Below are 18,604 nucleotides of genomic sequence, written 5' to 3' on the forward strand. Positions count from 1 at the left end.
GTAGCCCAGGCTGGCCTCAAACTCACTATTTAACCAAGAGTAACTTTGAACTTCTGATCCTCCTACCTCTACCTCCCAAGTGCTAAGATTACAGCTGTGGCCAACACAACCTGTTTTATGGAATCAAACACAAGTTCAGATCCACAGCAACCACATAGAAAAGTAGAGAGTAGAACACGTCTGTGATGCCAGCACTGGGGAGGCAGGGACAGACGGATTCCTGGGGCTTGCTGGCCAGCTGGGGAGCTGCAGCAGCAAAAGCAGTGGGCCCCCAGGTTCAGTGAGTAACCCTGACTCTGAGAAAAATGTTGGTGTTAACCTACACACACACACACACACACACACACACACACACACACACACGCACAGCACACTCAAACACATACATAAACATACCTGTGGGTGCACACACATAGGTTTGCTAATCAAAGGGAGGTATCTCGGAGTTTTTAACTCTGTAATACAATATCATAACCGAAACCAACTTAGGGTGGGAAGGATTTATGTCAATTACAGTTCCACATCACAGACCATCACTGAGGAAAGTCTGGGCAAGAACTCAAAGCAGGAACTAAAGCAAAAGCCATGAAGGCATGTTGTTTATTCGCTTGCTCCTCACGGTTTGCTCAACCTACCTTTTTAAAAATAGCATCTGGGACTACTTGCTCAGGAGTAATACCATCCACAGGGAGCTGGGACCTCCCATACCAATCATCAATTAGAAAATCCTACAGGTTTGCCAATGGGCCAGTCTAGTGGGAGCACTTCCTTGTTTGAGTTTCCCTCTTTCCAAATGACCCTATCTTGTGTCAGGTTGACAGAAAAGTCATCAGCACGGGAAGCCTATGGACCAGCTGCACAACTCTTAGCCAAGAGCCTGGTGAAGAAAAGGAACTCCAGGCTTCAGCCTGTCCTGCTGAATTAGTTTAGGTGCCCCTCCTCCACCCTGAGCCTGAGAAGCACTTATAACTGTGGCCCAGCCTTCTCCATGTGCCCTGATCTTCTATGAAGAGCCTCCATGCTCACCTCTGCAGGTGGGAAGGCGAGTGACAGGAATTCATGCTTTCATTCTGCACTCACTGTGGCACGAACCTGTTCCCATGATTATTCTTTTGGACGTTCAAATGTCCCAAATGTGACCAGTGGGAGCCTCCTGACATGTCCCTCATTTATCTTCCTGACGTTCTTTACTAGCACTGCAAAATCTTCCAGGCGCCTCTTCTCCTGTCCTGCCTCCACCCAAGAATCAGCCCTTTCTTCCCATTAGGTATCACTGAACTGGGACTCCTTGCTCCCTGGTATTTAGTCTTCACTTCATGTGTCAAGCTCCTAAGTATAGCCCTCTGTGGTGGTTAATATAGTCGATTTGACAGGAGACAGAATAACCTAGGAGAAGAACCTCTGGGTGTGGCTATGAGAGAGTTTCTAGACTGGGCTGAGGTGGGAACACCCACCCTAAATATGGGTGGCACCATCCCCTAGGCTGGGATGCTGGACTTAAGAGAAAATGAGATGAACACCAGCATTCATGTCTCCTTGCTTCCTGACTGCAGATGCAATGTGACTAGCTGCCTCGGGCTCTTACTATGATGATCTGTATCTTCTCAAATTATAAGCTGAAATAAACCTCTCCTTCCTTAAACAATGAAAGAAATAATTAAACCAGAGATAAGAAAAGCAAGACAGGGTGGACCAGATGGCTTGATGGGAAAGAACCTCTTGCAGCATTTGCCTGAGGACTGGAAGTCTGATCTCCAGAACCCATGGTAGAAGGAAAGAGTACACACACACACACACACACACACACACACACACACACCAATAATTTTTTTTTAAGCAAGAAAAGGGAACCAAAGCAAAGACACTATTGGGCACATTGCTAAGCAGAACAGGGCCAGGAGTCTGTGATCTTGAAGCAGTCGTGAATCAGCGCAGCTCAGATCAGTCAATGTGGGAAGATAGACAGACCAGGACCAGCAGTCACCCAGACCATCACCTGTTGAGGTTGGGACCAAGCAGCAGTTTCTGCAGGCTTCTCTGACCAGTGCTTAGTGTGGTAGGTTCCAATAGAGATCATTTTCCTCCAACAGGGGGCTCTGGCTCAGGGATGCTCACAATCCTGTCCAGACCCTTTTCTTGGTCTAAGCTGCCATCTGAGCCACCTTCAATCTCAGCTTCCACTCTTCTGTTTTTCTGGAACAAGCAGGTTTATGGTAGCCATTTTAAGAGAGAGTAGACAGAGGCACATCAAGTAGGGTGACAGAGGACTACGGCTTCATCACCAGGTGGCCCCTGGAGGTCGCTCTTGCCTCATGAGCTGGTGACTGCTTGAGGGGAAGTGTCTCATCTCACTGAGCTCTGCCAATGTCTCCTCAGAGCCTGAGTTCAGACACTGTGATGATTCATATTGACTGTCAAATGGAAAGGATCTAGAATCACCAGCGACAAGCCTCTGAGTATGTCTAGAAGGATTTTCAAGACTGGGCTAATCAAGGTAGGAAGATCCACCCTGAATGCAGGCTGCACCATTTCATAAGCTGGGGTCCTGGGTGGACTAAACAGGACACGGAGAGCTAAGCACCAGCATCCACTCCTCTGCTTCCTGACCTCAGATGCAGTGTGGTCAGCTGCCTCATGCTATTGAAGTTCTGCCTTTCCCACAATGATGGACCACACAAACCTTCCTTCCTTCCTTCCTTCCTTCCTTCAAGTTCAGTATGTAGCAAATGCATTCTCCATCCCTTCAGAGTGGGCCCAGCAAAAGCAACTGAGCCTGTAACTGACAGCTTAGGCCTGAGGAGCCGATTCAGATAGAGCTGTTGCTGTGCCTAACCCCCCAACTCCAGGAAGAAGGGGAGCATAACCAAAGAGAGACAGGCTTGAACTGGGGCTAGCCTGTGGGAGGGCTCCAGGCTCCTGGGCCCAAGGCCTTGCACCTGCCCAGCTATGGTCTTAGTAGACAGAATCAAGTTCCCACGCAGAAGCTCAGTCTCTGAAAACACATCCAGGGTGGAGAAGACCCTGGCCAGGAACAGCCCTTGATGCGTCCTGCAGTGCAGCACCGGCTGGCCAGCCACCAGCTCTGCCTTCCATCTTCAAAGTTTACACACAAGTGTCTGTGATGCTGGTCTTGGGAAGAAGCCCTAGACAGAGTTCCATCCATAGAAGACTAGAACGTTCACCAGCCCTCAGATAGCCCCCCACCCCCGCTGGAGGGGCCCAAAGTAATGGAAACTCACAGGGTAGAGTCCACACATTTGTACCTGGGGTAGAGGGGTCTCCCCCACCCAGGGTTACCCAGAGGGATAGACCTGAGTCCTCCTCAGTTTAGCTCCTGAATCTTTAAGTCACTATCCTTGAGCCTGTTTCCTCCTCTGTAGTTCTGGGATTCCAGGTGTGTGCCACCAGCCCTGATTTGTATGATGCTAGGGAGAAAACCCAAGGGCCTGTGCACAGGTAAATTCTCTACCAGCTGAGCCACATTTCCAGCCCTCCAGCACCATTTTCTGTTCTTACTGATTTTTCAAAAGGGGAGAGTAATTGGGGAAGTGACAAAAAGCTTGTTAGCCTGACAGTCTAGCTAAATCAGTGAGCACTAAGTTCTGAAGGATGGAACTTGGGCCATCAGGTCTGTAGAGTAAACACTGTACCAACTGGGACAGTCTCCCACCCATCAAGCCTGATTTTGATTGACTTCTGTTCTATCAGGCTTTGCTACATGGGAATCTCCTTCAAAAGGGTAGGTCAGGAAATCCATTCAGGTGAGATTCCAGTGGCCAGAACACAGACAGGAAATGGTGAGAATAACCAAATATAATATGAAAAATGGCAGGGGGCGGGGGATCCAGGTTTGAACAATTAGAGAAAGGATGTCATTCCCCATGATGGTGATACATAGGTCAGTGAGGTGCCCAGAGATGCCAAGAAGTATAAGGGGGCATAAGGATCAGACCCCACCCTAGGAGACATGGCTGGTTCTATTCCTGTCATCTCTGCTTTAAGCTAATCTAGGGAGGATAGCCTTTTTCCAAGCTAGCCCATCCACCTAGTCCCCACCCTACCCAGCTCTCCACATGTACCCGCACACACTTCTGTGACTCTCTTGAGCTCGTGCTTAGCCTTCCTCAGGGATAGACAGCAACTAAGCCCACAACTCACAGACCAAGCTCCCTCCCTCCAGCAGCAGCCTTCTTGGATGTAATTCTTTGGGATCCCGTAAGAACCCCAGTCTCTTGCCCTGTGCTTCTTGGTTAGAGAGGTGAAGAGGCTGGAGATATCTCATATAGTAAACTGGTTTCCTTGTGAGCATGAGGACTCAAGTCCTAGAACCCACATAAAAACCAGGCATGGTGGAACACATGTAATCCTAGCACTGGAAGGACAGAGTCAGAGGATCCCCAGTCAGCCTCACCTATCAGGTCAATGAGAGACTCTCTCTCAAAAAACAGAAACGGACCAGTGCTTAAAGAGCTAGTTATAAATGCAAGAGGGCTGGAAATTTGGGGTCCCAGAACCCATGTATCTGTTGGGTGGGCATGACAGCTTTCTGTGACCCAAGCCTTAGAAGGCAGACACAGGGGATCCCCCACAGCAAGTTGGCTAGTAATAGAGATGAACCCTGGCTTTGACTGAGACCCTGCCTTAGAAGAATATGGTGGAAGAGAGAGAAATAACAGCTTTAGGCCCCCACGTATGTGCCACACACATAAGGATAAGACAGTACAGTCCTCAAGAATCAGCGAGAGGGAAAAACTCAAAGGACTGGTCCTGTAGGGACAGTCTCGCAGAACCAGCAACAGCCACAGTGTGGAGCCCTGACTGGCCCTAGAGCTGCACCAAAAGGCTGGCAACCAGGCACGGCCAGTGGAATGTGAACAGCACAGGGTGACCCCAGGGCCTGTCATGTTGGGTGGGGCACAGTCCCCACAGGCACACGCCCTAACCCTGGCTGTAGTCCTGTACCCACCTATCCAGATATATCCCCAGAGCCACCACTCCTTGCCCCAACACGAGTGTGGCGTTATTCTCAGCCCAGGCATGGGGGTGGATCTGCCTCTTAAGCCACCATCTCCAACCCCCTCAACACCTGCTGCCTGGCCTGTGGAAGAGCACACATGCGCCCAGTGTACCAGCTGCCTTAGCAGGCATGAGCCCTGGGTTCCGCTCCCCGCGCTACAAAACAAAAACAGAAGCACTGAAAAATCACGTCGTTCCATAAAAAAATAAACTTGTTTGTTTGTTTTGTTTTGTTTTTTAGCCCTGCATCCTCTCTGAGCAACAAGAGTGAATCATGGGGAGATGGCTCAGTCAGTAAAGTGCCTTCCTTGCAAACATGAAGACCTGAGTTCAATCCCTTCCCCCAACACTGTGGCATGGTAATACATGCCAGTTGTTCTAGCATAGGGAGCAGCGCAGAAGAGGGGGATCTATGGAGCTCGTTAATTAGCCGGCCTACTTGGATCAGAGAGCTCCAGGCCAGTGAAAACCTCTGTCTCAAAGAAACAGGGTACCTGAGAAATGACACCTGGGGTTGACTTTTGACCAATACACCCATGCACACACATGTGAACACACACAAACACACGGGGAAGAAAAAAATCATGGGAATTCATATCTCCCTTACAACTTTCCATAATTTCTTCCTATAAGGGGATAATCAGTAATGTGGGGTTGCATGTCTGTAGACCCAGCACTTGGAAGGCTCAGGCAGGAGGACCATGAGTTCAAGACCAGACTGGGCTGTATAACCAACCAGACCCCTATTGTTCCTGTCTTGGCAAAGAAAGCAGCTTAGAAAGCACAGTAGGCAAAGAGAAAACTAAAAAGAGGCCGGAGAAGCCACTGACCCCATACCTCTAGATGCAAGTCAAGGGGGGCGGGGGGAGGAAAAGGCTCTGACAGCTTGTGTGGCTTTACCATGGCTCCATACTCCAGGTCCTAAGGGGCACAGCAGCAGAGAGTGAAGAGGCTCAGAGAGGTTGAGCACTGCGTGGCTAGTACTGCAAACTGAATGCCTTGCATGACTTCTGCCTGGGGCCCTGAGCACCACTGAGCTCGACACTTTAGGGATTCACCAGCTCAGAGAAGCAGAATGAGGAGCAACCAGAGGATGGTCACTGTACTGCAGGCTTGGGCAAGTCACCCTGGTTCTGTCTCCTCTGTAGTAGACACTTCCCTCTATGATGTCAGAACTCTTGTAGAGCATTTGCCAAGAGCTGGGTCCCACCATCCAGTCTTCACTGCCTCCTGTGGTGGAAGGGCTTAGGTGTTGAGCCCAGGGAGGGTGGCATGGACTCCCAAGCAGAAGAGAGGGCAGAGGTCCCAGAACCCAAACCCAATCATCATATACCCTCTGATCAGACTGTCCCACTGGCCCCTAGCTGGCCCTGCCTGCTGCTTAAAATCAACTGTTGCTAGTGCAAGAATGAACCCCCAAGCAGAAGGCAGGAGAAAGGGTTGAGGCTGGAAATATATTGCAGCCCAGTAAATTCCACAGGCTGGCCCTTGGACAACAGTTGGTAGGGGCAGTGTGGCCTGGGGCTGGACCCTGCAAGAAGTGACTTATTTACTTCTTCTTTTCCCTGAGTCTCAGGCCCCACTATCTGGATCCCAAGCTGGTGCTGGATTTAGCATGAAGACCAAGAGCTCGGGCAGAGGCCACAGATCCATGTTGGTCTAAGGTGCCACCACACTCCTTCCAAAAGGCTGTCTCCCTGACCTACAGCGTCCTGGACTGACCAGTAGTGACACCTCAGCTCTACCATGGAGGACATTGTCCTCCACAAGTAACCTTCTGAATGTCAAAGGGATTAGAAGGAGGGTCTGCCCCTCAACAGAGGACAAAATTCAGTCTGTACTGATGAAACTGATCCTTACGTCTCCTGCCAGCCACTAATGGCTCCCAGAGTCCCCAACCTATCTTTCATGGGAGATGGTGGGTATTTCTTGACCCAGCTGTTACTACCACACCAGGGACCAGGCCAGCTTTATTCATATCCATCCCTGAACCTTGGTCACCCTTACTCATAAAAATACCCCAGTTTATTCACCCTGGCACATTTCTGGAGTCCATAGGAGATCCAGGGTCATGGAAAAATATCCCTGACACAGTGCAGGGTCCAGTTCACTTTCTCTGGAGTGGAAGTTTCCAAGGTAGCAAGTCCCTGCCTACATCCCAAACACAAGCCAGGGGCCTCAGAAATAAAGGCATCCCACACAGGGTTCTATCTAAAAACACAGAAGCTCTGTCATTTGCTCGAGGGGGGGGGGGGAGACACTTCCCCTAACCCATCCTCTAACCCCTGTATTCAAGAGAAAGACAGCACAAGCTGGCCAGAGCCAGGACTGAGGGGACGGCTCAGTAGGAGACAGAGTAAGAACCTGGGTTCCAATCCCTAACTCCAGATCTGGGCGGGTGGTGAGGGAAAATACAGCAGGAAGGCTCGGTCAGACTGACTGCCAACCTAGCTCCAAGTTCAGAGGCCTTGTTTCAAGGGAAAAACGCTGAGGATGATATGTCACGACACCCAATGTCCTCCTTCTGACCTCCATGTATGTGTTCTCCCCCGCCCCTCCCGAGGCAAAACCAACCTGGGCCCCAAATGAGACTCAAGAGGGAGGAAATCCCAGGGCTTCCCTACGCAGAAAAGGGAAGGAGGGAGACTGAATTTGGAGCTCCTGTCTGACTCCTCCACTGCAGCCTCAGTCTGGAGCCACAAACAGCACAGGAGTTCAATTCCTAGAGACCTGCCACAACCACAGGGAAAACACAGCTGCAGTGGTGGCTACCTGCAGGCCATGACGGCCTTTCCAGGATCTCTGTGAGGCAGAGCAGATTAATCCTATCAGGAGAAGGGGGACAGGGCAGGGTGGGGGATAGGTTCTCTCCTCTCCCTTTTTAGAGGAAAAGTGGACTCAGACAACAGGCAAATCCACAGGACAAATTCTCCCCACTGTCTGAAAGTTAAATCCTCTCAACTATCCCTAAAATGTTGATCAATTGTCTTCCTCCATTCCATCCTATCAGCTTCAACCACCCCCAGTCCCCCTGCCCATGGCCCCATCTAAATCAGAACCCCCATCTACCCCACCACGCAGGTCTGATGACTGGGCCGGTCCCACGGACAGTGCTATATGGAATAGACTAGCTCATGCATTCTTGGACCTAAGAAATAGGAAAAACAGTGACCCCAAAAGAAATGGGGTCCGTGAATACCTCTGGGTGTCAGGCCAGTGCCCAGGGCTCAGCAGTGAGCCCCAGATTTGCCAGAGCCCAGGCATCTTGGCTGAAGTCCCAGGGAGAGGCTGAACTTAGAAAAAGGGTCCAAAGAAAGAAGCTGCAGCTGTTAGAAGGGGGCTGAACCAGCTAAGGCCACACTGTCACCCTATCCCCCTTCCGGCCCTCAAGCCCCATAGGCAGCCATGGAAATCTCCACCTCCTCACCAGCCAACAACCTCAGAGTCCTTGTAAGACAGAATTCATTATCATCACTCCCACCCTGGGACCTGCACCTACAGCCAGGCATGGCCACAGCCTGACAGGACCCAAGAGTGAGGGACAGTCCTATGTCTTTCTAGGTCAACAGCTAAAGAGGGTAAACGGGTCCTGACATCCCTGCTCAGCAGCTCCACTTCTGCCACCCCCTCTTCAGACTCCCCTTACCCCTACACCCTCATACCCCTCCAACAGGCCTTTAAGAAGGCATAAGCAGGAGCAAACATCACAGACCCAATACAGGAGGCTGCCCACTAGCCTCTTCTAACCCAGGCCCTTAGACTTCTTAAAAATAGCTTGTTTCTACTCTGGCCAAAGTTATTCCCCCTGGGAATGAAGACCTTGCTTCCTCTCCCCAGCTATCCTGAGATTCCCCATGCCTGGACTTCGTAAGATGCCAAAACAGTGAATGTTTGGTTGAGCACAAGCTGGGGAGACAGAATGTTTCCGGAAACACCTGGGAAAGAAAGCTAAAGGGCCAGGAGCACAGATCAACCAGTGAGGTGTTTGCCACGGGAGCAAAGGAACCTGAATTTGATCCTCAAAACCCACATACAAGAGTCGGGATGCAGTGGAACACACTGGCAACCCCAGTTCTGGGAGGCACAGACTGGCGACTCCCTGGGGCTCACTAGGGAGCCTGCATGGCTTAGTTGACTAGTTCCAAACCATGGGAGACCCAATCTCAAAAAAAAAAAAAAAAAAAAAACCAAGGTGAGAGGAAGCCAAGAAGAGGGGCCAGTGGTTAAAGGCAATAGCCACAGAGAGATAGATGATACATAGATAGATAGATGATAGATAGATAGATAGATAGATAGATAGACAGACAGACAGACAGGCTGGTGTAGTAATGTATATTTGTAATCCCAGCACGACCTCACGCAAGCACACATGCAAGCACGAGCTAGCCCTAATCTGAGGCAAAGCCACAGTTATCTCCCCAACCTGAACCCCATTTATCTTTTCTCAGCCTTAGGCCTTATCCTCCCAACTGCATCAATTTTCCATCTCAAACAGGCCTTGAAAATTCTCCTTCTGTGACTGCCCGAAACCTGCCACTTTGCCCTGGAGCTCAACTCGGATCTACCTCCTCTCTGCAGCCTCCCCAGACCATCCAGGCATTGTGGGGGCACCGGGTGAGAAGTGGACAGCTCCTCCCTCTCAGCCTCCTGACCCATAATGGCCAGGTGCTCAGGGAGTGAAACCACCCCAGCCCAAGTGAGCTACATTCTCCCCAGAGTTTAACTCTGGGAGTCTGCAGGGGTTGTCCCGACATGGTGCCGGGGTGGCTGTATAATGAACAGAGCCTGTGGTAGTGTGACCTGCAGCAGCTCTGGAGCCTGGAATAGTATGAAAAAGGTCTAGGGTCTGCAGCAGCTCTGACAGGAGAATACCTTCCTAGCTAGACCCGTAGTAGCTGCTGTCTGTGTCCACCCACTCACTCCCATGATGACCTGGGGCTCAGCTTAGTGCAGGGCCCTTACGCTGCAGTGGAAAGATGATGCAGCTAGGCATCCTTCCAAAGGACACTAGAGACACAAATGCCCTTTTTCCAGAAATATCCAGAGATAGTCTGAGGCTCCCTCCAAACCCCATGTTGTGACCTGATCCATCTGTTGAGAAACTTGAGATCTGGGGCAGGGAGTAAGACAAAAACACAGGGTCTGGAAGGGAAAGGAGAAAAAAAAAAAAAAAAGCCTAAGAACCACCTCTAATGATGGAGACTTGCCAGCTGTAGCTATGAGGTCTCAGGCCTAGCAAATCACACTGTCCTAGCTCTTGGTCCATACAGCCCAGTACTTCTGTCTCTTGTAAGTTGGCTCATATAGGACATTCCTCTGCTGAGGACCAAGATCCTGCTTATCATCTGACCTAAAAGCAAGCAGTGCCCCCACCCCAACACACAGACACACACATACATACACAAGCACACATACGCACGCACACACGCACACACGCACGTGTGCTCACACAGAGCCCTGACGAGCCACAAGAACCATCTGACGAGGCAGTAGATATACAGCCACTTGCTGAGATTTGACTCCACCACATGCCTAAGCTATTTACTCATCCATTTGACCAAGAAGGAAGGGAGGCCAAGATTACCCTAACGTGGCAGAGTAGGGTGGGATAGCATCCTCTAGCCTTGTTGCTGCAGCAAGCATCCCTCCTCCCCACCATGAAATGTAGCCCCCAGGCCTGTCAGGCATCAGCACCGTCTCCTGATATTAGAAGCCATGCATCCGTTGACAGGAAGTACCCTGGCTCTCTGATTCTACAGCCCCAGATTCAACAAACTGAACATCAAAAACATTTCAAAAGACAGAATGGTGTCTGAACACACACAGATGGTTTTTCTTGCTGTTGTGTCCTGAATGATATACGGTGTGGCGTGTGTTCACATCAAACCAACCACTATACACCATCTAGAGAGAGCTACCAGCCTATAAGAAGATGTGCATGGTTAGTCTCTGTGCCAATATTACATTAATTTATGTAACACACTTGAACTTGACCACTGGAAAACCTGGACATTTGCACCCTGCGTATCCTCAAACCCATTTCCTAAGGACCTTTAGGGGTGATTTCATCCTTATAATACCTGCTGCGCGCTGAGCTGGAGATCTAGACATCACTGAGGCAGGAGACAGTAGCTTGCCCTTGAGAACAGAGACAGGATTTACTCTGCAGCCTGGGCCCAGGCCACAGGGATGGGCAGTGCCAGGACCAGAGCAGGGGCTGCACACTAAGAAAAGATTTCCTAGCTTGTATAGGGCCAACAGCATAGTTATTTCCTCCCCAGAACATTTTTTAAAACCTAGTATGTCAGTGATTTTATAAAAGGAATTTTGTAGCAATGACGGAAACTAAAGTATACAGTATATAATTTAGAATAGTGTCTCTGAACCAGAGAAGTGACTCAGTCGGCAAATGCAAACACGAGGCCCAGAGTTCAGATCCCAGGCACTCTCGTAAATCCCAGGCACAGCAGTGTGCACCAGTAACTCCGACACTGGAGAAGGGAGATCCATGGGTCTCACTGACAGCAAGCTCCAGGTTCAAGGAGACACCTTGTTCCCAAAACTAAGGTTCTCTGGTCTCCAGCATCCATTGTGAGACTGAGCTGTCACCTTCAGTCTTGCTCTGGAAACCCAGGCCTTCCACCACCTAGTCTACCACACACAATATAAACTTCCACCCCAAGTGAGATTAGGAGTACATCCTATTTAAGGGCCAAGTGTTTCAGGAGCCAAAGTCCACCTTACCTATGTATGTCTTCCCTCCTACTGACTACAGGGGAGGTGGTAGCCCATAAGTCTGGTTGGGCCACAGAGAGACTCTGAAATGTCAACCACTGAATCAAGCTTCTTTTTCTTTCTTTCCAAAATAATTTTTTTTACATCCATTTTTTGTTTGTTTGTTCATTCGTTCATTCATTCATTCATTCATTCACGTGTACTTGCATGTGCATGTGTGCATATGTCCCATGGCAGGCATGTGGAAGTCGGCCCTCTTCTTCCACCACATGGAATCCCCAGGGATCTGAGATAGGATACTGTTGGTCAGGCCTGATGACAAGTGCCCTTTTACTTTCCAAGACACCTTGCGGCTCCTCAGTTTCTTCCCTGAGACTCAGAAGACTGCAGCAATGATAGCAAGACATAGGTGATATTAGATGAAGCTTCCCTTGGGCAGGAAAAGCAGCCTTTCTCTTCTCCATTCCTCACCCCTGACCCCTTCACGGCTTAATGACATATGCAGTCAGAAGGTGGCAGCCTCTTACAGGGGGCTTCAGAGGCCTAGGCACCAGGCTTTCCCTCGAGGAATCCCCTTCTGTGGCATTTGAACAATAAGAAATTAAATTGGTCCTACTGGTGGCTCTCAGGCCTGGCCTAGCCTAGCAGCATCTGTGCAGATTTCCATTTCAACTTTCCAAGTGCCTGAGGAAGTAGGTATCATTAACCCTGTTTCAAAAGGGAAGCCTGAGGTTACAGAGATTGGCATGATTTGCCCAAGGACAGGAGCATAGTGTTGCTATGGGGAGATGATTCAGCCTGTGATCGTCCACTTCAGCGTTGCTCGGATGGGATCTTGCGAGTGGACCCCTGCAGCCCAGGTCATCTTTGACACCTTTGGTAGCATTTGTGAAGTGCCTCTCCCATGCTCCCCAAGGTCCACTCCGAACAGACACCCCCAGCCACCTGGCCCTGCACAAACACCCAAGCCAAGAAAGATATATACCTGTCTCAGCCGGTCCCTCTGTGGTGTAAAATTTTAGGATTAGTATCCTTTTCTTTGCATTTTCTAAGACCTAGAGGAAGCTTGCCAAAGAGGCAGCCTTTAGGAGAACACAACACACCAGACATCCAACAGGAAGTTTCCACAACTAGAGGCGGCCTCTCACCTGGAGACTAGAAGCTTCCCTGGCCTTCAGCCACCCACATCTGTAGTCACATATAAAGACCCAAGCTCAGGCTTGTGTCTCCGTAGATGGAACATGTTCCTCCTGTTGCCACTTGTGTGGTGACCAGATATGTCTCCAGCTAGGACATCAGCTCCACTTCCTCAGTGCTTAGCACACAGTGGGTCCTGTCCTGTGCAAATTCATCACCATTCCAACAGTGTCAAGAAACAAAAGGCCAGAGAAAGGGGCTCTGGTTAGTTCATTTGTAGGAGCTGAGTTAACTCTAAAATATCTGATTCAAAGTCCAAGCCTTCTGCCATCAAGACTGCCTTTATATATAACACTTACTCGTGTGCATGTACACCACACACAGTACACAGCATACACACACACACACACACACACACACACACACACACATACACACACACACACACAGGCTGTTATCCTAAGCCCTAACCAGCTAATGGCTCAGCAGGGATTAGCTGTCTACAGAGGCCTATCATGGACACGCCCAGGGAGAATTGAGTAGTGGGCCTTGTAGAGAAAGAGGGTTCCCAGGGAGGTTCTGTGACGTCAGTCTACCTACATAGCTGATATGTAGTAAGCATGTGCTATATAACATGCATCTGCCAAAGGTTTTCTGGTTTTCACAATCATGCCTGTGACAAGAGCTATCGTTATCTCCAGTTTATCCATAGCAGGGCAGTGTGGAGGTCTGGAAGGACTTGCCACCTAAGGTCCTGAAGCCAGTCAGGGGGACCTAGAGGCCCTGTGCTCTCAGCTACCACCCAGGGTGATATACAGGATAGAAAATCTACCTCAGGGGACAAGCTATATGAGGCACATTTCTGACACGCAGCAGCGGAGGACAGAAGCTTTCTCCGTATTGTCCCAGCCTCACAACCTGGGGAAGAATAGACCCAAGGCCACTCAGGGCAGAAGCCAGAGCAGGAAGGCCACAAGGGAACCTCAAAGGATGAACTGTGAGGATGTGGTAAGAAGTGGCTCTGCCTCTGCTGCTGGGAGACTCTCTCGGGTGCATAGATTCCCACCCCAGCATGCAACACTTAATTAAATCTGGCCTGAGTCTTTCACCTTCCCTGAGACCACACCTTCCCTCTCATGGAACTGAAATTCTCACCATCCTCACTGGCCTTTATACCTCACGCTATTCCTGTACCCTGGGCATCCAGCAGGGTCTCCCTTACCTACCATCCCCCAATAGCCTGGCTTCCACCTGCCACAGCCAGTAGAGTATTGAGGCCAGATGGGGGTGGGGGGGGGTCAGGAATACCCTATGGACATGCTTACAGCTCTCCTACACCTTCCTGAGCCCAGTGTCTCCAGAGCATCTCCCCTGACCCCACTCCCAGGTACCCAACACCCCATACAGGATGCAGGATCTTGCAGAGAATAGAATACGTTTTACGTAAAGAATTTTCAGGAAATCTGATCTAGGCTGGAAGGTTCAACAGAGCCTGTTCAAACTCAAGGAGAGAGGCCCAGTGCAGAGACTTTCAGAGAGAGGAAAAGAGATGGTCCATCCTGAGAGAGGGCCCTAGGCTCTCCAGGGTACCGGGAAACACACAGAGAGAAAGGGAATGTAGAAGATGCCTTTCATGAAGGACAACAGCTTTAGGCTGGGTCCTCAGGCTAGAGAGACGCCTGTGTAAGTAAAACCAGTGGCCCAGATGACCTCAGTTGCAAACGCTTTGTGGTTGTAGCAGGCAATCAGCACTATGCAGCTAAGGCCGATTCTGTTAAAGGGGACACACATATGCCCCCCCAGGTAGCCAAGCTACTCTTGGGGTCACTACCAGAAGCTTTATGTCCAAACCCAGCTCATCCCTAAGTCTGCTGTGCCTCCCGCATGGGAAGACCTTGGCCATGCAGAGGAACACGGTGCAGTTCACTGCCGTGTGGCAGGGTGGCATAACAGAGCAAGAAATAATGGCACAGTTTACCTCCGTGGGTCAAGGGCCTATAAATAACCACGCTGCCCCTTCCTTTACTGAGCATCTGCTCCACATGCCAGAGATGTGCTGTGTGCTGACAGTCCCTGACTTCCCACTCCCACTGGTGTTCCAAACACTCTCCTTTGCACCCCTCCAAGCATGCCCAGGGACAGCCACAGCCATCAAGGAAACATTCCCTTTTCATGTATTCCCACCACAACCCAAGACCTATGTTCAACCACTGGCCCAAAACTGTGAGAGCAAAGCCCAGCCTCCCTCATGCACTCTCCCCTGAGGACTCCTAGGCCATGGACTAGAGCCGGCAAGATTCCACACCCCCACCCCAGCTGTCCTTTTCCCCAACCACCCCATCCCCCAAGGGCCCAGCTCACCAACCTCTAATCCTCTTGTCATCTGACCCAGCCTCCACCCTAAACTGGCTTTACCCAGCCACCCTTCTGAGGCCCAAAAATGGACACAGTCATTTATAGAGGGTCAGCTAAGCCAAATGCAATGGGAAGATGACCTCATGAAGTCCGTGGGCCTAGGCTCCAGGCACACTCACTCACCGCGGGCACACAGCAGCAGTACGGGAATAAGTACCATGTGGGCCTGAACAATATGTTTCCTGCCTGAAGTAGCATGCAGGGACTCAACGTAGGACAAGGCACCTGGCATTTGTGCAACCAGAAAGTAGAAGAGAACACAACCAGCCAACTCCCAGGTCTGGGCCAGCCGGAGCTTCAAGATCAAGCACCCAAGTACCCACATTTATACATAAGCATCCACTAAACACCCACCAGAGCCAGACAGACACAAGAGGGGTACAAGCACAGATCTGCCCAGGGCAGTGAAGGAGGCAGGTGAATCAAAGGTAGCATCCCAAGGCCCACTAGGGAAGACAACAGAAAGGTGGCTCTATGACCCACACAGGACCCCATGATACCACAGGGCACACTGGCCTTTCTTGTCACTGAGTCTCCATGGCTGTCAGGGCTGAGAAGTCGGAGGGAATAGGGCCGCCTTCCTATGCACATACACTGCAAACTTTCTTTTTGATAGTTCCTGCGTGTGCATATGTGTGTAAAGGCCAGGGCTCAGGGTCTCTCGCTGATCCCAGAGCTGGGATCACAAGCTCACAACACTTCTGCTCCCGGCTTCACAGATGGGTTCTGGGGGGGTGGAGCTCAGATCCTCATCCTTGTGTGGTGAGCACTTTTCCAGCTGAGCTACCTCCCCGACTGTCTCTCTCTTTCCACCGTGGCAGATGTTATTCTTGCTCAGAAAATGCCCTTCTATGACTATAAAAATAAAAAGATTAAAAGTGCCCTGCAGCTAGTTTATTTGGCCAAGGAAGGTAGGTCCTGTGTCAAGACTGCTTGTAAGACACCGAGACTGAGGTCCCATTAGCAGTGGGCATTGAACAGGATACGGACCACCACTAGGAGATACTGAGGAGTCAGCCCAATCAGTATACCCAATCAGTATACGGGGCTTTCTGAAGCAGGGCCTATAGCAGGAGGAGGAGGATGGGAAACAGGATGCTGTCTCAAGATGCCCATCGGACTGTCTTGGCTTCCCTGGGCAAATGGTCCCTAACTAATGCCCACGGGACAGAGAGCAAACGTGTCAAAAGACAAGTGCAGGTCTATGAAGCCCAGGCTCAGCCAAGACCAGCTGTTGGCCATAGCCATGGTCCATAGCCAAACAGCTGTCAGCCAACTGCCCAAAACCTCTGAGCAGGCACTGAAAAGAGAGATGGCCACTTAGTGGCCCAGGGATGCAGGGCTATCTACAAGAAAGGAACATAGCCTATGCTTGTAGCTCCCAGAGTTTCATCAAGGAGGCTACTGCCAATAAATAAATAAATAAATAAATAAATAAATAAATAAATAAATAAATGCATCTGGGAAGAGGTGAGCACTGGCTATAGTGAGCAGCAGTAATGAAGTTGGTCTTCGTAGGGTGGGGGTAGGGAACTTGTCTCAGTTTACTCCAAATATTTCCATTCATTTCCTTTAGGAGTAGGAAGCAGGCTCCAGATACCTTAGAAGAATTACTAGGTCACTGGGAGTCAGGGTGGCTGTATCTGCCTACTGTTCCAGCCAGGTCACCCAGGTCTCCCTAGCCACCCACAGACTACAGAAAGGGTCCTAATCCGACTCTCATCTCTCTTGCTTTCCTCCTGGATTGGGGAAAGGAGCGCTGGCCAGATCAGGGGATTAACAAGAGCCTCCCCAGACACAGTAACCCTCTTCTTAGCTAGTAACCACAAGGATAAGGAGTAAGGCTCTAAGAAAGATCTACCCACCCCCCATCACGTGGCTGCATCCTTGGGGAGCTCACAGCTCTCAGCTGCAAAAGTCATTGTTTATAAACAGCCCACGACAGGCAGAAAAAGGCAAGCCTGTCCCTGTCCCCACCAGGCCCCGGCCCAGATAGAGCCATGAGGGGCTATCCCTGGCAGAAGCACAGATTGTACAATCTCAGGTTTCATAGTCGGAATTGGCAGGGGAAGTGGCGTCAGCAGCTGGCGTGATCCAATTCAATAAGCCAGGGAAGGCGCGGGGTAAAAGGCAGGCCAGCGAAGGACCCCCGCCCCCAATCCCTGCATTTCCTGCACTGTCAGGGTGTCCCAGGAAGCTCTGATCCTTTCCCCTGCAAAAACCCCAGAATACTCTCAAATAACAAGGATAGGGTTTCCTGTGGCGCCCTCCACACCCCTCTCTGGGCCACCGGATAGCCTTAAGCACCCACCACCACTCTCTCCAGCGGCTGGAACCGCCAAAGCCCTGTTAGGGCGAGGGGTGCAGAATCTGCTACCCGGCGGGCCTGGGCGGGACCTTCTAGGCCGCAGGCACCTCTTGGAAAAAGGAAAGCGACACCCCCCCGAACCCCCCGAGACTAAGGTAGAGAGAGGCGGTAGGAAAAAGAGGGCAGTGGGCGTCCGCACTAGCCAGCTGGGAAAGAAAGTATAGCCTTAGAAGTCTGGGACGCGTTCGGCCCCAGGAGCGGTGAGACAGGCTCCCTCCCCCCATACAAGCCCCGCCTGGATTGCAAGCCTGGGTCTGCAGGGCCGGGGGTCACCTCCCAGCCTCCTGACCCTTGGACTCCACGGTAGGGTGAGAGTGGACCCCGCGTCCGAGGATCAAACCGGAGCGTGGGCCTCCACTTCTCTGCAGAGGAGCTACGAAGGTACAAAACGATGGGGGGAGGGGGGTACAAGGTGGACAGCTGCGCTCTCCCATGCTGGAGCACAGGTAGAGAGAAGGGGGGCACCTTAACTGCAAGGAGACCAAACCCGGGGACTCCTTGGCGGTGATCATCCGGAAATGACCAGCTAGATCCCAGGGGTAGGGGTGAGAGGTGTGGCAGGTTTACCGTTCACTCACCTTCTCCTGCGCTCGGGTCAGCTTCTTCTGTACATTGCTGGCGATCTTCCCCGCCGTCACCCCCTTGCTCCCCATCTCTGCCATCCTGGCGCCGGCCTCGCCCGTAGCGAGCGCGGATAATGGCGCGGGGAGGCCGAGCGCGCCGCACTCCCAGCCTCCAGCCCCGGCCGCTCCACCAGCCTGAGCCCTGGCTCCACGCCGCGCACTAGAACAGCTCAGGGGACTGACGGAGACGGAGCGTGCGCGGGGAGAGCGAGTGAGCAACGCGGGGATCCAGGGAGGGAGGGAGCCAAAGGAGGAGGGAGGGGGCGGGGAGAAGGGACCAGCCGCGGGCGGGTCAGCGGCCCCCTGCCCG

General features: G+C 51.3%; 1 protein-coding gene across 20 annotated transcripts in view; it reads right to left on the bottom strand.

The window, feature by feature from the left end:
• The window catches only part of Bin1 (bridging integrator 1), a 58,549-nt gene extending 39,951 nt beyond the window's left edge, over positions 1–18,598 (bottom strand). For 5 of the 20 annotated variants that reach the window (XM_034518136.2, XM_034518141.2, XM_034518138.2 and 2 more), the window contains exon 1: positions 18,250–18,520. In XM_034518136.2, coding sequence (XP_034374027.1) covers positions 18,250–18,333 — 84 coding nt within the window. In that variant the 5' untranslated portion in view covers positions 18,334–18,520. Of the gene's footprint in view, positions 1–18,249 lie in introns of all 20 variants that reach the window. The other 15 variants (XM_034518133.2, XM_034518132.2, XM_034518135.2 and 12 more) reach the window with 7 other exon arrangements.
• Positions 18,599–18,604: the final 6 nt, after the last annotated feature.

The sequence above is a fragment of the Arvicanthis niloticus genome, chromosome 14 (assembly GCF_011762505.2).
Source record: "Arvicanthis niloticus isolate mArvNil1 chromosome 14, mArvNil1.pat.X, whole genome shotgun sequence".
Lineage (NCBI taxonomy): Eukaryota > Metazoa > Chordata > Mammalia > Rodentia > Muridae > Arvicanthis > Arvicanthis niloticus.